This window comes from Phyllosticta capitalensis (assembly GCF_038381095.1).
Source record: "Phyllosticta capitalensis strain CBS 128856 chromosome Unknown BKA78scaffold_6, whole genome shotgun sequence".
Taxonomy (NCBI): Eukaryota; Fungi; Ascomycota; class Dothideomycetes; order Botryosphaeriales; family Phyllostictaceae; genus Phyllosticta; species Phyllosticta capitalensis.
This window is the reverse complement of record NW_027117444.1, coordinates 2,248,007-2,265,059: the sequence shown is the minus strand read 5'-3', so window position 1 is coordinate 2,265,059 and position 17,053 is coordinate 2,248,007. Positions and strand designations below refer to the sequence as shown.

Sequence of the window (17,053 nt, the reverse complement as noted above, 5' to 3'; positions counted from 1 at the left end):
AGTTCGTCTACTCCTTCACTGGAGCATCGACTTCTTCACAGCCGCCTTCCATGGCCCCCGTGGCCCCAGGTATGGAGTCGTCCTTTTTGAGCTGGAGCAAACACCGACATCGTCATGGCCTTGGCCACTCCCCGGGCTGGCACATGGCATGGTGCGCCCCGGACGGAGGCTCACTGGCTCAGGACCCTGCGAGCTTCGGCTGGTGCGCCCGTCACCGCCATGTCATGTTGTGTTTACCTATCGATGGACGGAATGGGCTGGCGGGTGCTATCCGTGTGCATCTGTCAAGGTTGGCTCGGGAGCGAGGCCGAGCAGGAGAAATGAGGGCATCATCGAGCCCCTGTTTCGACGGCTTCTTTTGACAATATAAAGATGGCGGTTCAGAGGGACCAATCAGGCGCATGGGCAGCATCTGGGATGGATCAGCTGGTGCTAATGTCCGACGCCATCCCACGCGTGGAGCCGTGCTGTTTCAAAGAGGCAGCTGTTTCGCTGCTCTCGTGCTTCGTCTCGATAGCGACCAGGGCCAAGACTCAGAGGCCGAATATGTTGTTTTGTGTCGGGCGAGGGCCTTGGGGTGGCCAGAGCATGGAGCGCATCCAAAGTGAAGTGTCTGGGATGGAGTGACGGGCCGGCCGACGGCAGCACAAGCAGGAAGAAGATGCATGGCAGCAGGCAAACTGGCTAGCAGAGCGGGAGGCCGGCGGGTATGTGCACGTCGACGCTAGGCTGTGGAGGTGTCGGTTTTGGAGTGGCAGACGACTCTGCAGCAAGAGGTGGATCTCGTCGATCCCTCGGGGTTTGTGCGTCAATTTCTCCATGCAGCAACCAACACTCACCCTGATGGTCGCAGGTCCTTAAAAAGTCGGTCCTCCCCATTGTTTGCTTTGGAGTTTTCCCATCGTCCTTGTCAATCAACTCCAGGGGCGCATCACCAAACGCCAACCACCGGTCCGCCTTTCTTTTACAACAACCCAAGATGCCCTCCTACTCGACAGCAGCCCTGGTGGCTCTCGTCGGCACCTCGCTGGCCAGCCCAGTTGCCCGTCACGAATTCCAAAAGCGCGACACGTACTCGTTCCGCCAAGTTCAGCGTGGAACCTACACCAAGAACGGGCCGGCCCAGGTTGCAAAGGCGTACAAGAAGTTTGGCGTGTCGGTTCCATCCGTCGTCAATGCCGCCGTCAGCGCCGCCGCCGCCGCTACGACTGGATCCGTCGAGGCCACGCCCGAGGACAACATGGACTCGTTGTACCTCTGCCCGGTCAACGTGGGTGGCACCGAGCTGCAGCTGGACTTTGACACGTAAGTGCCGCCGTCGTCTAAGACAAACAAAAGAATTCCTCACTAATGCGTGTGCTGCAGTGGATCCGCCGACCTGTAAGTGTTTTTCGTTCTCGACTTTTTAGACTATTGTCAGGGTCAGGGTCAGGGTTGGCGGCGGCAGACAGGGTGGCTGCGGTGCCTGGATGACGCGACGCGACGTTTCACCCTGCGAGCCGCTGCGCTGGGGCCACGCGCCCCTAGTTTCAGCTGCATGGCGCTGCCGCCACTCGCTGCACCCACCCGACGATTGTTTTTGGCTCCCACGCAATTGCCGTCCGACTTGATGCTAACATGCCGCAGCTGGGTCTTTTCCAGCCAAATGACATCAAGCGAGCAGACGGGCCACGCAATCTACAAGCCCTCCAGCTCTGCAACCAAGAAGAACGGCTACTCGTGGGACATTTCCTACGGCGACGGCTCCGGTGCCGCTGGAAACGTCTACGCCGACAAGGTCGTCGTTGGCGGCGTTACGGCCACCTCCCAGGCTGTCGAGGCCGCCACCTCCGTCTCGTCGTCCTTTACCTCGGACACGGACAACGATGGTCTGCTCGGCCTTGCCTTTAGCAGCATCAACACCGTCTCGCCACAGGCCCAAAACACCTTTTTCGACACCGTCGCCGACCAGCTCGCCAAGAAGCTGTTTGCCGTCACCCTGAAGAAGGGCGAGGCCGGCACCTACGACTTTGGCTACATTGACCAGTCCAAGTACACGGGTGAAATTGCCTACATCGACGTCGACAGCTCCGAGGGCTACTGGGGCTTCACTGCTGATGGATACGCCGTTGGCGACGGCTCCGTGACGGGCAGCTCCTTTTCGGCCATTGCCGACACGGGCACCACGCTCGTCTACCTCCCCGACGAGATTGTCGACGCCTACTACGCCAAGGTCGACGGCGCCAGCTACGACGAGCAGCAAGCCGGCTACACGTTTGCGTGCTCCACCGACCTGCCCGACTTTTCGCTGTCGCTGGGCGGCGCCAAGCGCACCGTGCCGGGCAACTACATCAACTACGCCAAGGTCGACGGCAACAACTGCTACGGCGGCATCCAGAGCAGCTCGTCCATCGGCCTGTCCATCGTCGGCGACATCTTCCTCAAGAGCCAGTACGTCGTCTTCGACAAGACGCAGAGCACCCCGCGCCTCGGCTGGGCCCAGCAGAGCTCCACTTCTTCTTCTTCGTCCAACGGCACCGCATCTAGCCAGACCAAGGGCAGCAGCTCCGCGTCGGCTCCCGCTGCCACCAGCCCCACGCCCACGCCCTCGCCCGCTTCGACCGGCTCCGGCGGCGGCTTCGGCGGCTCCGGCATCTTCCCCTCGGGCCTCCCCTCGGGCTTCCCCTCGTTCGGCGGCGGCTCTTCCGGTTCTTCCTCCTCCCAGGGCTCCGGCTTCTCCGAGTCGCAGTCCAGCGGTAGCAGCAGCAGCAGCAGTGGCTTCAGCCAAGAGGCGGCCAACCAGGCCTTCAACGAGGCATTGGCTGCTGCCCAGGCCGGCGGCTTCTAAGCAGGTGGTGGTAGATCAAAGGGGGCTGGCTGTGTGATTTCGTCTCAACCTTTTCTTTTTCGCTGCATATCGTCGGGCATTTAAGAGACGTCGGCTGGCTGGGCAAGTGTGTGTGTGCGTGTTTCTGCATATATGGTACGGGTACGGGGGTTAGCTAGATCTTCCCGTTTTTTTCTCATTCGAAGCATTGCGTTGCGTCGTCTTCTGCAGCAAGCAAGCAAGCAAAGCGTTATTTTCTCACGGGAACGGCAAAATATAGCCAGAGACATGGACGGTCGACTATGTAGCTTTCGCGTTTCCTCCTCAACGTCTGCTGTGGTTTCCACTCCGCATCCCGTTCTTCTTCTGATCGACAATCTTTCCGCCATCCACATGTAGATAGACTGACCAATGTACGGTACAGTAAGTAAGTACATTCTTGTGTTTCAATTCGCATCATTCGGCTGGTTGCGCTTGTAGTTGTGCGGCATATTACACATGTAGTCAGTCAGAGCATATGGGTTGTGGTTAACGAAGGGAGGGCATTAATTGATGGCGTTGGCCTTTCGGGTTCTCTTTCTTTCTCCTCGTTTGCAGTAATTGACCTACATAGTGCCATGATGGTTGACTGAGGTAGCCCTGTATTTCTCTCTCTTTTCTGTGGAGGTTGTTGGTGGCGTTTGTCGCGATTGTGTCCCTCCCCTGTCCTCCTTTTTTGCTCTCTTTCTCTCTCTCGATAGATTGATAGATCTGGCACATGGGTATAAATCTGTTACCTATCGCCTAATACCCAAGTCGTCCGTAGTCTCTGAATCCTCCTCGTCTGTTGGTCGTCCTGTGTCTCTCTCCTGCGTTGATGGACTGCCGAGCTGTGGGCGCCTGGCCGTGGCGTTGATAGAATGGATCGATGGATGAGTATCTTTTTCTCTTTTTACGTGCGAATTGAGTGTGCAGTGGGTAGGTAGGTAGGTAGGTAGGTAGGTAGGCAGATGGGAGGTAGGCGGTCAGGAAGGTGTTCTTCATCTCCTTCCCCGTCCCCGTTCTCAAGCGTCGACTCGACGGCACTGTCTGTCTGTCTGTCTATCTGCGTCTTTCCCCCACCCCGTCCCGTCACGCCCCGTCCTACCCCTGCTAAGCTTGGCTGATACCTCATGTTTGGCGTCTATCTGTGTGCGCCGTGGGTGTGGCGCAGAGCAGGACGGGGCAGCGCAGAGCAGAGCAGAGCAGGACAGAGCAAGACAGGGCATACCACAGCAAGACAGAGCCCCAGCATACAAAACCACTCAACCCCCACGCGCGCATTCAGTCTCGATTGGTGCGTGCTTCTTTTGCCGCCGGAGGTGCCAGTCAGGGGCGATGCCGTTGGAAGCAGAGACCCGGCGGATGGAAGCGCATGCGTAGATTTGACAGTGGCCGTATGGGTGCTGGGGGGTCTGTCGTCTCGTCTCGTCTCGTTCTTCCGCGTAGGGACGCGCCATGTGGTTTGAGAAGGGTATGGAGGGGTGAGGGGGGAAGCAGGATATTGGGTTGGCAGCAAAGACTTCATGTTGGAAGCTTGTCCAACTCGATGGGTTTCGCCTCTCGCCAGTCGGACGTCTGGCTGAAGGTGATGGACGGGTCGAGTGGCTGACTGAAGTATCCAAGTCGCCGATAGAGCGAAGTCTTTGGCGAACGACACTTTCCTGACTTTTCCGCCTCTGCCAAACAAGGGGATTGCACCACGATCAAAGCAGACACATGCTGAGAAGAATTGAAAAAGGGCCAAAATGCAATGGCAAAACAACTCTCTCGAGACTTAAAAGGTATCTAACTACGAAGGGCAAGAAAAGATCATGGCTGAACCAAGCCAAGCCGAGCACCAGGACTTTTGCACCTGGACGCCGTTTCGGTCGTGTAAGCGACGGACAAAAGGGGCAAAGAGAAATCTTCCAAAGACGCCGTCCGACAATGATGATGATGATGAGCAGTGAAGAACAGAAAAGGTGTAAAACAGACAGAGAAAAGGGGTGCAAAAAGCAACCATCACCGCTCACACACGTCTGCGTGCGTCCGCCTAGCTCCAAAACCAATACGTCGCCGCATACTGCACCTCAAAGTCGCCGTCAATGCCCTCGCACGTGTCGGGCGCGTTGCCGCCCGCCGTGTTCAGCCGGTAGACCTCCTTCCACGCGAGGCCGGGCTCGTCGAGGGCGGCGAGCTGCAGCCAGGCACAGCTGCCATTCTCGGTGCCATCGACGCCGTCGTCCGCGAGCTTCTTAACGGCGGCGGCGCCCGCGCCCGTCGACGGCGCCTTGACCGACGCCTCCTTCTTGCCCGCCATGACGCCCCACGTGTGGTCGGCCGTGTCGAGGTTGAAGAAGGGCGTCGTCGTGTTGGTGAAGTAGTGGTGCCCCGAGAGCAGGATCGAGTACGCCTCGAGCGCCGACGCCGCTGTCGGAATGTCGTACTGCAGCGCTATCGCCGGCGTGTCGTAGAGCAGTGATGGGCTGTTGGCCGCCGCGCACGTTGCGTTGAAGAGCGTCGCGACGGCACCGACGGCCTTGGGAGTCTCGGTCGCCGCCAGCCCGCTGCAGGTGTAGTTTTGCGTGCCGCGGCCAACGGCGACGTGCGAGAGGACGAGCCCGGACGAGGGCGAGGGGAGGGACGTTGGTGATGATGCGTCGGCTACGCAGTGTTAGTCTCGTCTCGTGTTGAGATCTGCTTCGTTGGAATACATACAGAGAGGCATGGTCACGCTGCTAATGTCGCAGCTGCTGGCCTGTTGCCAGATTTGCGAGAGTGCGCTAATGTCGAAAGTGTCGTCCGACAGGGAGGACGACGACGAGCTCGGGGCTCTCCTGGCGTTGGTCCGCCGTTGGAAATCGGTCGTCTTGGTTGGCGCCGCGAGGATGCATGACGGGGCGAGGGCCGCGAAGAAGACTATTACGGGAGAAAAATGCATCGTGAAGTTGAATGTCGTTTGCGAAAGGTGGATGGTCGAAGAAGAACGGACTCCGAGCTGGATATCAAACCTAAAGCTCACTCCAATGTCTGACTGCCTTCAAGGCCCTCAAGAAAAATTAAACGAGAAGAAAACTCCCAAACAGGCAAGCAGCGAGCACGCTGGACTGTCAAGTGTCAACGGCGAAAGGTGTGGTGTTGAGGTAGAGTGGATTGATAGTAGGGCGAGCAAGCAAGAGTGTCTGGCCAGGAGCTCTCCATTTCCTTATATGCAATGCGGTGGTTGTTCGCCAGACCCGCCGGTGCAACGCGAGTCGAGTGGACTGTAGCCGTGTAGTCGACCGCCGACAGGGTCCGCAATGCCTGTCGTGAGCGGCTATCTGGTCGCTCAAAATACTCTGGGCGTGGTGATTGGCTGCGGCGGGCCTGCCCGTTGCACCCAGAGCCGCTCGGGAAGCCCCAGCAACTGCATACCCTTGCGCAACCCCGGCCAAGCTTTCTTTGCTTGCTCCACATGTCTATTTTGGTTCCAGAGATCAGTTTTGGAGGCGCTGTCTGATGTCGTCGGAAGTCGAGGGGAAAATGAAAAAGAATCCCCGCACTTATTTTTTGCTCTGCTCCTCGCGTGAGCCTTCTGATGCAGGATTCGGAGCAGTCAGAGTGCGGCTTGCGCTGGCTGTCCGCTCGGCTGTGCGCGCTGACAACGACTGCCAAATCTTAGCCGTACCACGGTTCCTGGATTGGTGTCCAAATTGCAATTACCAGTGGTGGTGCTAGTGCTTCGTGAAGCACCAGTGTTGTGATCCGCGAGTCGACCGTGAGCGACCAACCACCCAGCCATCCCTCTTTTCCCAGAGTCCTTGCCGAGCACCACAACTGCCTTTTCCAGGTCCCATGTCCATGCCAAAGAGCCGCCTGTACGACAGCTTGCCAGCATGACAGGTCGGGGGCAGTCGACAACGAAGTGAGCAACCGGCCAATCAGAGCGCGCAGACCGACTGCAGGTAAGCGCCGACGCTGCACAGGACCATAAGCGGCGAGATTTGAGCACGTAAGTCATTCGACTTGTGCAGCTATTTGCGGTCCCTGGCGTTTGGTGCCTCCCCGATGCAGGTAATTAATGGCTTCGCGTTCGGCAGGGCAGAGGGGTGGTGGTGAGCTGGCTGCAGACAAGGGTGGGATTGGCTACTGCCCGGAGACTTTGGATCCAGTACGTTTCAGTCCCTCTATGCCGGTCCATATCGACTGGATCGTGGCAAGCCGAGGGCGCGCAAGATGTGGTGTTTGGCGCCGGGGTGGAGAATGCCTGTCTGGTAAATTTGCATTTGAGGTCGTCCGGGTCAGAACGCCGCAAAGTGCTGCGCATAGCAAGCGGCCGCGTGTCCAAGGCGCCTCAAGCGAAGCCGGAGAAAATTGTTATTCCTTAGGATCATGATGTGATGAGTAGGGTGGCTCGAATTATGTGGATGCGGGTAAGATGAATTTGGTAAAAGTGAGCAGTGTCGAAAATGGACTGCGTACTATTCGCCAACGCGGCATAAGCTAGGCTTTTTGAAGGTGGGCACCGCCATGACCTCTGAGTTGGAAGCCACCAACACTCGTCAGCTTTGCCTGCTGAGCCAATTCCCCGCTCTTACTCCAAATTACGGACAATTGCTGTCAATCCTGCCATGTGATGAGTAAAATCCGGAAACGAGAGTAAAATCTTGGCTTGTTCAACCATCTGACGGCGCGGACAGTCTCTCGAACTCAACGATGCATCAAGTTGACCTCCACAGAACGATTGCAGGCAATGAAACGAATCTGCGGGGTTGGCATGTATGATCTACCACCATGGTCCCGCGTGAGCCAAACTTACTCAACACAAACGCCACCCCGAATGGCCCAATGCTCGTCTCCGTATGCGGTGGGAAAGTTCCATATAGGTACATACCTCGCTCGACTCTCCGGCTTTTTCTCCAAGCTGGGATGGGTTTCTAGGCATCTTCCGTTTCGGAAATCAAAACCATGCCTCATGCCAGTCTATACAGTGCCAGTAGCCGCCAGAACCCACGCCCGTCTTTCCAGAATGGTGTCGAATGAAACACCATCGACTGCAGACATGGTCATCTGCTTTTTGGTATCCGTCAAGGCACGCTAGATCCAAGCGCATGACCTCTCTTCGTGAGGACGTTTACGTGTCCTGGAAGCCTTCTTGATGCCAACTGCTGTCGCTATCCCCAGCAGCTGCTAGTGGCCCACCTTTTCCTCCATTCAAAGCCGCAGCTCCGCCTCCAGCCGCTGCTGCCGCCGAACCACTGTTGGTATTGCTCAGGCTGATTGTTTCTTCTGCCACGGAGCCGGTCCCTGAGAGCAACATCCAAAAGACCATGAGGTGCAAGCCAAAGCAGTAGGCCGCAAACAGGTTTCGGCTCGTGCGAGTCGCGAGTACCATTTTGGTGACTCTAAAAACCAAGCGCTCTGGCAGGCTCATGCGCTTGAAAGCCCGCGCTGATTCCCGACCCCTAAACGCTGCAAAGGGCGAAATGTTTTGCTCGTACGCTGACCGGTATCGATCCAAAGGTCCATCTCCCATTTGAATTGTTGACGGATTTGTGCTCGACGAATACGCCGAGGTCCCAGAGGCGTTGTGGCCCCTGTTGTAGGTCGAGACGTAGCGAGTCTTCTCATAAAGCTGCAGGTTGTCCTTTTGCAACGATGCAATCTCGGACCGGAGCGACGACACCATCTTTTGCGTCTTTTGAAGCTCGTTCTCAAGCTCAGCATTCTTCTTTTTGAAGCGGTCACGCTGCGCTGTGACCATGGGCAAAATGCCAGACCCGCCGCCAACGGGCTCCCCTGCTCTCGCAGGATCAAGCCCTCCAGGACCTCCTCGAGGATCGAAGCCAGATATGATGGATGATGTTGGTGACGAACGGCCTCCCCGGCCACCATACGAAGATTTCTGATATCTTGAAGTGTATGTCCCTGCCACAGACATGGCTGAGGAGTCGAACGCATTCGACGCTTCCTGCTGTACCCTCAACAGATCATTCTCCAGCGTCTGAGCGAGCTTTTGGGACTTTTCTAATTCCATGTTGGAATTTGACAGCTCTTCTTGCAACTGCTCCAAACGCGTCTGTAAATCTTGATGCGAAACTCGGAGCACAGTCAACTCGTTGCTCAACTTCTTGTTGCGAGCCAACAACAGCTGCTCCAAAGTTTCGCCCTTGCCCTTCGCGCCCTTTTCACCTCCGGCTGTGGTGTCTTCGGCTAATTCTGCGTCGTCGTCGTCCCCTGTCGCAAATTCGATAGACTGCGCCTGTTAGAAGCTGTGGTAATCCCAAATTGCAAGCTTACCTTGAGAACCTCCAGTTCGCGCTTCACATTGTCATAGTCTCCCCAGCTATTGACCTTTTCTCGCAGCGCATCGCGGTCCTTCTTGAGAGATTCAATCTCTCTCTCCAATGTTCTTGTCTCTGTCTCGATCTTTCTTCTCTCCGAGTCTTTTTCAAACCGCGCGGCCTCGAGCTTCCTGAGCAGGGACGAATTTTCAGACTGTAATCTCCTGAACGCAGGGTCATCTTCGACCTTGACCGAGGCTTGGAGGCTGTTTGCGTTGGAGGTTGACTGAGCCAGTTCAAGCCGGAGCTGCTCATTCCTGGCCTCAACCTCAGCCAAACGTTGGTTAGCCCTGTCCAACTCGGAGCTGACAATCTCCAATTCCGCAGCTGTGGCACCTCCCGTCGTCTTGTCATCCTCTTCTTCTCCCTTGCCTAGTCTTTGAGAGACCTCGTAGCTTGCCTTTAGCTCCTTGAGCAGCCGATCCTGGTTTTCCACCTTCTCTTCCAAAGCCTTCTCCTTTGCCTCCCAGTTGTTTTGCTTTTCACCTAATACTGCCGACCAAGAGGCCTCGACCTCCTTGATCTTGGCATCCCGGCTCTCTTCAACCTTTCTTCGCGCACCCAGCTCCTCCTCATACCTCTTCTCAGTTTCCTCCAGCTGGGTTGTGAGTTGGGCGACGGTCTTTTGAAGGCGCTGGTTTTCTTCCGTAAGTTTCGGCACCGTTTCCTCTGCGGTGACAATCGAATCCACCGATGCCTCGAGAAGGGGGTAAGGGTCTGGTGCCTCGGAGAGAGGGGTGTATGCTTGGAAGAACGCAGCGGATATGGACTTTGATTGGTTTGTCAAGACGTCGATGAAATTCTGGTAGGCTACAAAAGTCAATGTGCGAAGCGTCAGCGCATTCCTGAGGCCATACCTTTGAGGAGACCCTTGGTTTCTGCCAGCTTGCTCGCGTCGTCAAGCTTTCGAAAGTCCTTGGTCTTCTGGGCCAAGTCTTTTCGCTGCGTAAGAGCGTCGCGTTGATGTTCAACAAGATCGGAGGCTGCAGTGTCGAGGATGGGCATAAGATCTGCGAGGTTGACATCTGGGTGCAATCAATAAGCAGCTGCCCATGCCTGTGGTCAAATCGCAAGTCTCATACTTCGCCAAGCAGCTATGGCCTTTTGAAAGTTGTTTTCATTTGTCTCTGCACCCTCTGTCTCTTCCTGACTCGGACGCGCAGTGTCGTGACCATTTTCCGTCATGTTCGAGGTGTTGGAGCTAGGATCGCTGGCTTCGGCCATGGCGAATGCGGGCGAGATGGTCGCGAGGGTTCGGAAACTGGACTGGAGAGTGGCCGTCGGTGTAGCTTCAGTGTCGTCTCTTGGGGTGCATGGAGTGGGCGCAGGGTGAATGCTGGGAGTGTAGGTGTAGATTGGAGAGAGGTGTCAAGTCGCGGAGGCGAGCCGCGTCAGTTGCGGAACCCCAGCCGGCGGCACGCCCCGCGGACCAAGGAACGACCCAACATCATCACCAACCCACCATGAGGCTTGGAGCGCTCGGACCTGCCTGGCGACGTCAATTGCCATGATCGCAAGCTATGGAAGCTTCAGCGAGCTCCGGAAGCCTGCGCGAGCGGCGGAGCAACCTCACACAAACTGGATCGTATACTTTGCGCAAGGTCCTCTCCGACATACCGCTCTCCGCTGAGGGAAACCACAAGGATATCAAGATTACTTGCGCCGAGTTCTGGAGTAAGTGATGATGGCCCACGGCATGCCTCCGAGCTTCGAGAAGCTGACCATCGTGTAGATGACAACCTGTACATTGGCACCTCTGCAGCTGAGATCCTGCACTTCGTCCTCATACCACCCGAGCCCAGCGATCCGTTCGGGCAGCCGAGCTTCATCATCGCATCAAGACTCCAACCAGGCTATACACAAAATGCGGGCACCGGCGTGCAGCAAATACTCATACTTCCCAAGGTCAACAAGGCGTGCGTCATCTGCAACAATGCGCTGACCTTTTACTCTCTCCCCGAGCTGTCCCCGGCGTTTGCTTCCCAAAAGCCGATTAGCTGCCTGTGGGTTGGTGGAGTAGATCTCAATGGCGCGCAAGAAAATGACTCGGAGCTGGGGGTTGTTGTAATGATGTGCCTGCGAACCCGCATGCAGTTGGTTCGCATTGGAGAAGAGCCGCGGAGAATACGGAATATCGAGTTTGGAGGCTGTCTGTCCACATCTCGCCGAGATGGCTTCGCCTGCGTAGCGGACGCGCACTCGTATGCTCTTCTTGACGTTGTTCATCAGCAAAAGATTCCTCTCTTTCCAATATCTTCACTGGATGAGGAGGCCACTGCTCATGTCGGCGGAGCGTCCGAAGACATTTCAATCACGCAACCTGGGATATCCAGGAGTGTTTCTGCTAGCAGCGCAGTCGTCCAAGAGTCTGTGGAGAGCCCTGGACCGTCCGATCCAACAAGACTTGTCAGCCCAAGCCCAAGGCCACCAAAGAGCACCAGGCACGGATTCGACACACCAGACATGATGACTAGATCGTTCACTCCCAGCCCGGCACAGACCCCTCCTCCGCGAACTACCAGCCCACCGTCCGAGGGTGCGGCAGCTGCAGACAAGACTCTTCCGCCGGTCCCGCCAGAGGTCCCTGAAGCGCGACAGCCATCTCCCCCGGCCGAAAGGAAGCCAATAACCCCTCTAAGACCGCACGTCCTGTCTCCGACCCCTACCGAGTTTCTCCTCACAACTGGCACAACACCAGAGGAGCCAGGAGTTGGCATGTTTGTTAATCTCGACGGCGATGTAGTCCGCGGCACGCTTGAATTTGAGACTTACCCTGAGGCGCTGATCACGGATGGCTTTGGAATTGATCCAGCCATGTCCATTAGTAGCTCAATCAGTAGCGGCGATGTCCCTGAAGAGGGCTTCGTCCTGGCAGTGATCAAGCGCCGGACTGAAGCAGGGATATCCAGCGGTGTCGAAATTCAACGCTGGGACTTAGATCCAGGGGAGAATGCTGCGTCAAGGGAATGGCTTAACTTAGGAGCGCTTCCCAGTGCCACCACAGACGATTCTCCACAACCTACCCACAGCACGCAATCGCTTGGGATCCGGACTGTGACTACGGAGAGCGAAGTGAGTTTGACTGAGATTAGCGACGTGCTCTCCCCTCGTCGACTGCACTTGAGGACGAGGGACTCGACAGGATCGCAGAGTGGACAAGTTGACCAGGACGCCGAGGATGCCAGGGCAAAGGACGAAAGTGCGTTTACGAGCAGTCTTTGTCGGTTCAAAACTCGCAACATGCTTTGGAACGACAACGAAGTGTGGTGGGTGGTCAGAAATCCGCTCATCGCGCAACTCGACGCAAAACTTAGACTGGCCCAAAATTCAAGTCCCGAAAGCGACGTCGTCAGTCCGAGGCGCCAGGACGTTGAATTTTTGCTCAACAGCATGCGAGGTCTTGAACCGCGTACAGAGGCAGAATATCTTGGATTCAATTACATCCGACAGAAGGCGTCTTTGCTCCTTGTCATGGATCTCATCATTCAAACTAATTCCGGAATCGCCGTCGACGATTTGAGCAGAAGCAGAACGGAGGAGGCATTGAAGCAGGGTGAAGTCGACCCCCGAATCATCTTGGCTCTACTGCCACTCCTTAGAGACGAGGTTTTACAAGGAAAAGCAGGCATCTGGATACAAGGAGGCATTCAGAACGTTGTCGAGGGCTTCCTTTTGCGAGAAGACCTGGCAAACATGTCCCTAGATCCGACCTCACCCCTCACAAACGCTCTCCTACAACTAGTTAAGCGCTACTTGCTGAGATGGAGAAAGAAGAAGGGCTTCGGCAGTGTCTCCGATGAGAAAGAGGTCTTCTTAACTGTGGATGCCGCCCTGCTTCACGTCCTGCTAGTCCTGGACACATGCAGTCCGCCTGGCCCAGCGACGGCTGGGTCGCTGCGCGCTGAACTGAATTCACTCGTCGACAACGGTGTCGATTGTTGGGACCGAGCCATCCAGCTCCTGGAGGAGTATAGTCGGCTGTACGTCCTCAGTCGCTTGTATCAAAGTCGCAAGCAGGCCGGCAACGTCCTCGCGACATGGAGGCGTATCATGGACACAGGAACGAACAAGGGCGACGATTTCCCCGATGCGGAGATGGAATTCCGCAAATACCTTGGAAGGATCCGAGATCGATCTATTGTTGAAGAGTATGGAACGTGGCTGGCCAACCGCAATCCCAAGTTGGGTGTTCAAGTGTTTGCAGACGAGAACAGCCGTGTCAGATTTCGTTACGACGAGGCTGTTGATTTGCTCAAATCGCGGGCACCAGGCGCCGTCAAGGAGTACCTTGAGTATCTCGTCTATGGCAAAAAGGTGAGTCGAGAAGCTCTCCGCTGATATAACATGAGCTGACAAAAACAGCAAACGCAATATGCGAATCACCTCATATCGTTCTATCTCGATATTGTGGTAGAAAAACTTCAAACGTCGCCGGAAGCCAAGGAAACGCTGCTCCAGACTTACGAAACGTACCGTGCGCTTCGAGCACCCAAGCCCACCTACCGTCAATTCATCACAGAGAATTCCTTTGATGCTGAGTGGTGGCACAGCCGTCTGAGGCTGCTTCAGCTGCTCGGGACTGGCCAGGATGCTGCGTCTTCGTACAGAGTGGACGAGATTCTGACCCGGCTCGCCCCCTTTGAACGTGAGCTGGTACCTGAAATGATTATCCTGAACGGACGCCAGGGCCGCCATGAGCACGCCATCCGCCTACTCACACACGGGCTTGGGGACTTTGACACGGCAATCAGCTACTGCCTACTCGGCGGTTCTTCAATCTACCGCCCCACCACGGGCGGCATGTCGACATCTGCGCTGCCATCCCACGAAGAGCAGGCGCACCTTTTTGGCTACCTGCTCCACGAGTTCCTGCGCATCGAGGATATTTCCGATCGGATCGAGCGGACGGGCGAGCTCCTCGAGCGCTTTGGCGGCTGGTTCGATGTGCAGCAGGTGCTGGGCGTGATCCCAGACGATTGGTCGATTGACATATTCTCCGGGTTCCTGATCAACGCGTTCAGGCGGCTGGTCCGGGAGAAGAACGAGACGAGCGTGGCGCGTGCGTTGAGTGGAGCAACCAACCTGAGCACCAGCGTCGAGGTCATTGAGAAGATGGAGAGCGTGGGACCGCGGATAATCAGTGATGGTGCGGGTGGCCAGCAGGTCAGTTAGACGGATCGCACGGAGCAAGCATGATGATACCCCTGTATTTTGTAATCAGGTCACATATGCAGCCACTTTATCGTAAGAGGGACAAGATGGGTGTCAAAGATCGGATTCTGCAGTGCTACATCGACTGAGCTGTGATTCGCGAAGCAAAAGACTGTCAGACGGTCAGGCGTGCATGTCAGCACCTTGATGTCTTCCTAAGCGCAGCGCATATAAATTGGCAGACCCCCGCAACCGCACATCTCCTGCCATCCCATCAACCGATCCATCCATCCATCTGTTCCTCACGACATGCCCTCGACCTTGTGGACGCCGGGAAGATCGGGCAGCCAGGCAAACTTGCGCTTGGCGTACAGCTCAACACCGGGCTTGTACTTCTCGTTGTTCTCAACGAGAGACAAGTCGTCGAGGGTGCCGGCCTTGACGAGCGTGGTGCCGGCCAGCATGTCGCCCTTGACGTAGCACAGGGTGCCGCAGTCGGGGCAAAAGTGGTTCGTCACCTTTCCTCCGCTCTCGCCGACGCGCTGCCACGTCTTGGGCGTGCCCGAAGCCAGCTTGAATGCGTCTTCCGGGATCATCAGGTTGTGGCTGTAGGTACTGTTGGTGCTGCGCCGGCACGCGTTGCAGTGGCAGAAGGCCTGCGTCCCAGCCAAAAGAGCATGGCTTGTTAGTGATGGAGCATGTGGGTGTGGTAAGCAGCCACTGGGCACCGTCTGCGGTCCGTCCCGAGACTGGTGCGGGGGGCAATTGGGCAGAGACATGAGAGCTTACCGCAGCATTCGGCTCGCCGTCAAACGAGTACTTGATGTTGCCGCAGGAGCATCCGCCGGTGACCGTCATATTGGCAAGGTAGTGTATATGTTTGTTCAATTGCTTCTGTGTTTTCAATTGAGAAGGGGGAGAGATGATGGGGAACTCTGCTGGTATTGTGGGGGCCGTTCTGCTCTTAAGCGGGGAGGCAGGGCTCGGCCGATTCTTCCCTTCACGCCATGTCTCGCTCCCGTCGTTGGTCGAGCGAGTACGGTTCCGTATCGTCCGCTAAACTTCCGCGCGACTTTGTCCGTCGCGAGGGTCCGCTGCGAGTGCGGGGGTGACAGCTGAACGCCATTCCAATTCCTTCGTCCTGTCCTGCAAATCCTTGAACGTCTTATTTCGACTTCACCTCCCTTTTTGGGTCTCTGGATACTCTTATCCAATGCACATCTGGCGCTGGTGTCTTGGGCTTTTGGGTTTGATCTTACTTTCCGCGTGGCTAGACGATAGGATGAGTTGATCAGTCCAGTTTCAAGCAAGATCGACTCGGACGCCGTCTTGTAGCAGGCGCTCGGAGCCACCGTCCCCGCTGCGAATTTGTCTAAGTTGGCCGGAAGTCCTCACGGAGAAGCATGTACATGATTTTGTCCGTGGGCCAGGCACGCGTTGTTAGTCGTCAAGACTGTTACTTTGTTTCAATTTTATGACCGGAGTGATGCAGATGCGCCGGAGAGAATCTGTTCGTCCGGCTTGTTTTTCCAGCGAGCAGTGGGGAGTTGGTCTTGCTTCGTTCACTGATTCTTGCATTGGTAGTCACATGCTGGACCAAGCTCAAGACATGCTCTCATCGCCAACACATAATTTTTGACTACATCTGGCAGCACTCGGGGACGAATTCGGAGACATACAGTGCATGATCCCTCTGGACAGGTTCGAGTTCACATCTTTGCCTTTATGGTGCTACCACCATCCAATGAAATAGTAGCGCCATTCACGTAGCTCCCGGCCTTGCTAGACAGAAAGAGACAGGCACCAGCAACGTCTTCCGGCTTCCCGATGCGGTGGAGCGGTATGGAGCTTTCGATTTCGTCCTTGAACTTCTTCAGAGTAGCTGCCATCATCTTGGACTCAAAAGGGCCACATGCAAGGGTATTCGATCTACATATTAGTCAGTGGCGGGACAATTAGTGAGGGTCTAGGAACGTACGTGATGTTCCTCTGTCCCAAGTGATGCGCCAGCACACGGCTGAGATGGTGGAGACCGGCCTTGCTGCTGGAGTACGCAAAGGTTTCTAGCGCGGGCACCTTGAGTCCGTCAATGGACCCAATGTTGATAATGCGAGCTGGGTCGCCCTCGACAGCTGCAGCCTCCAGAAGAGGAGTGACCAATTGAGTAATGGTAAAAACACGTTGAAGGTTCAAAGTCAGGACTCTGGTCCAAGCCGAATCGGGATACTGCTCGTACGGCGCTCCCCAGTTGGAACCCGAGTTGTTGACGAGAACATGCAGCTTCTTCTCCCTTTTGCTGAGCTCTTCAGCGAGCTTTTTGCAGTCCGACTCCTTGTAGAAGTCGGCGGGGATGGCGTGAGCCGTGCCTCCGCTCTTTTGGCCGGCCTTGTTCAGCTCTGCAACGGCGGCATCGCACGCTTTGGCGTCCCTGCTGGAGATGTACACTTTGGCTCCGTTGGTGACATATCCCTCGGATATCATGCGGCCAATTCCTTTAGCCCCGCCTGTGACGAGAACGACTTTGCCCTTTCGACAAGTTAGCTGGGGAGGTAGTTGGCATGCAAAACGGGTCTACCTTGACGTCGAAGAGACTTGCGGAATCCATCTTGCACAAATGATGGTCAAGGGGAAGTCTTACATGGCTTCTTTATCAAAGCCATGAAGGATAGTTATTAATCTGGGGAAGTCAACCGAGGCTCTCGGGGAGTGATCGAATCTGGCAGGCCCCCGAACTGCGGGGCGGCTCGCGGGTGGCTTGACATTGTGGCGGTGG

The 17,053-nt window shown here is 56.1% G+C and overlaps 6 protein-coding genes across 6 annotated transcripts; 2 read left to right on the top strand and 4 right to left on the bottom strand.

The window, feature by feature from the left end:
- Nucleotides 1–979: 979 nt before the first annotated feature.
- Nucleotides 980–2,827, top strand: BKA78DRAFT_353946 (aspartic peptidase domain-containing protein; the record flags this gene model as incomplete). The annotated part of the gene is made up of 3 exons (XM_066891640.1): nucleotides 980–1,305; nucleotides 1,366–1,380; nucleotides 1,627–2,827. The coding sequence occupies 3 exons, from the start codon at nucleotides 980–982 to the stop codon at nucleotides 2,825–2,827; spliced, it is 1,542 nt and encodes a 513-aa protein (XP_066743792.1).
- Nucleotides 2,828–4,859: 2,032 nt separating this feature from the next.
- Nucleotides 4,860–5,747, bottom strand: BKA78DRAFT_353945 (uncharacterized protein; the record flags this gene model as incomplete). Its single annotated transcript, XM_066891639.1, has 2 exons — nucleotides 4,860–5,470; nucleotides 5,525–5,747. 2 exons carry the CDS (start codon nucleotides 5,745–5,747, stop codon nucleotides 4,860–4,862), a joined length of 834 nt encoding a protein of 277 aa, XP_066743791.1.
- A 2,172-nt stretch (nucleotides 5,748–7,919) lies between these two features.
- On the bottom strand, nucleotides 7,920–10,314 carry BKA78DRAFT_252589 (CASP C terminal-domain-containing protein; the record flags this gene model as incomplete). The annotated part of the gene is made up of 4 exons (XM_066884750.1): nucleotides 7,920–9,041; nucleotides 9,086–9,939; nucleotides 9,987–10,154; nucleotides 10,212–10,314. The coding sequence occupies 4 exons, from the start codon at nucleotides 10,312–10,314 to the stop codon at nucleotides 7,920–7,922; spliced, it is 2,247 nt and encodes a 748-aa protein (XP_066743790.1).
- A 263-nt stretch (nucleotides 10,315–10,577) lies between these two features.
- Nucleotides 10,578–14,391, top strand: BKA78DRAFT_284307 (uncharacterized protein). Its single transcript, XM_066885687.1, has 3 exons — nucleotides 10,578–10,803; nucleotides 10,862–13,443; nucleotides 13,492–14,391. The coding sequence occupies exons 1-3, from the start codon at nucleotides 10,650–10,652 to the stop codon at nucleotides 14,299–14,301; spliced, it is 3,546 nt and encodes a 1,181-aa protein (XP_066743789.1). The 5' UTR covers nucleotides 10,578–10,649; the 3' UTR covers nucleotides 14,302–14,391.
- A 191-nt stretch (nucleotides 14,392–14,582) lies between these two features.
- Nucleotides 14,583–15,138, bottom strand: BKA78DRAFT_353942 (Mss4-like protein; the record flags this gene model as incomplete). Its single annotated transcript, XM_066891638.1, has 2 exons — nucleotides 14,583–14,936; nucleotides 15,070–15,138. The coding sequence occupies 2 exons, from the start codon at nucleotides 15,136–15,138 to the stop codon at nucleotides 14,583–14,585; spliced, it is 423 nt and encodes a 140-aa protein (XP_066743788.1).
- An 851-nt stretch (nucleotides 15,139–15,989) lies between these two features.
- Nucleotides 15,990–16,885, bottom strand: BKA78DRAFT_296754 (short chain dehydrogenase/reductase family protein; the record flags this gene model as incomplete). Its single annotated transcript, XM_066886660.1, has 3 exons — nucleotides 15,990–16,209; nucleotides 16,259–16,821; nucleotides 16,856–16,885. 3 exons carry the CDS (start codon nucleotides 16,883–16,885, stop codon nucleotides 15,990–15,992), a joined length of 813 nt encoding a protein of 270 aa, XP_066743787.1.
- Nucleotides 16,886–17,053: the final 168 nt, after the last annotated feature.

What these genes read in the sequence shown, in the direction of transcription:
- BKA78DRAFT_284307 (XM_066885687.1), top strand. Translation starts at nt 10,650, where the DNA reads ATGGAAGCTTCAGCGAGCTCCGGAAGCCTGCGCGAGCGGCGGAGCAAC. An exon ending in TACTTGCGCCGAGTTCTGGA is followed by an intron (nt 10,804 to 10,861) that starts GTAAGTGATGAT and finishes ACCATCGTGTAG; the next exon opens with ATGACAACCTGTACATTGGC. An exon ending in ATCTCGTCTATGGCAAAAAG is followed by an intron (nt 13,444 to 13,491) that starts GTGAGTCGAGAA and finishes TGACAAAAACAG; the next exon opens with CAAACGCAATATGCGAATCA.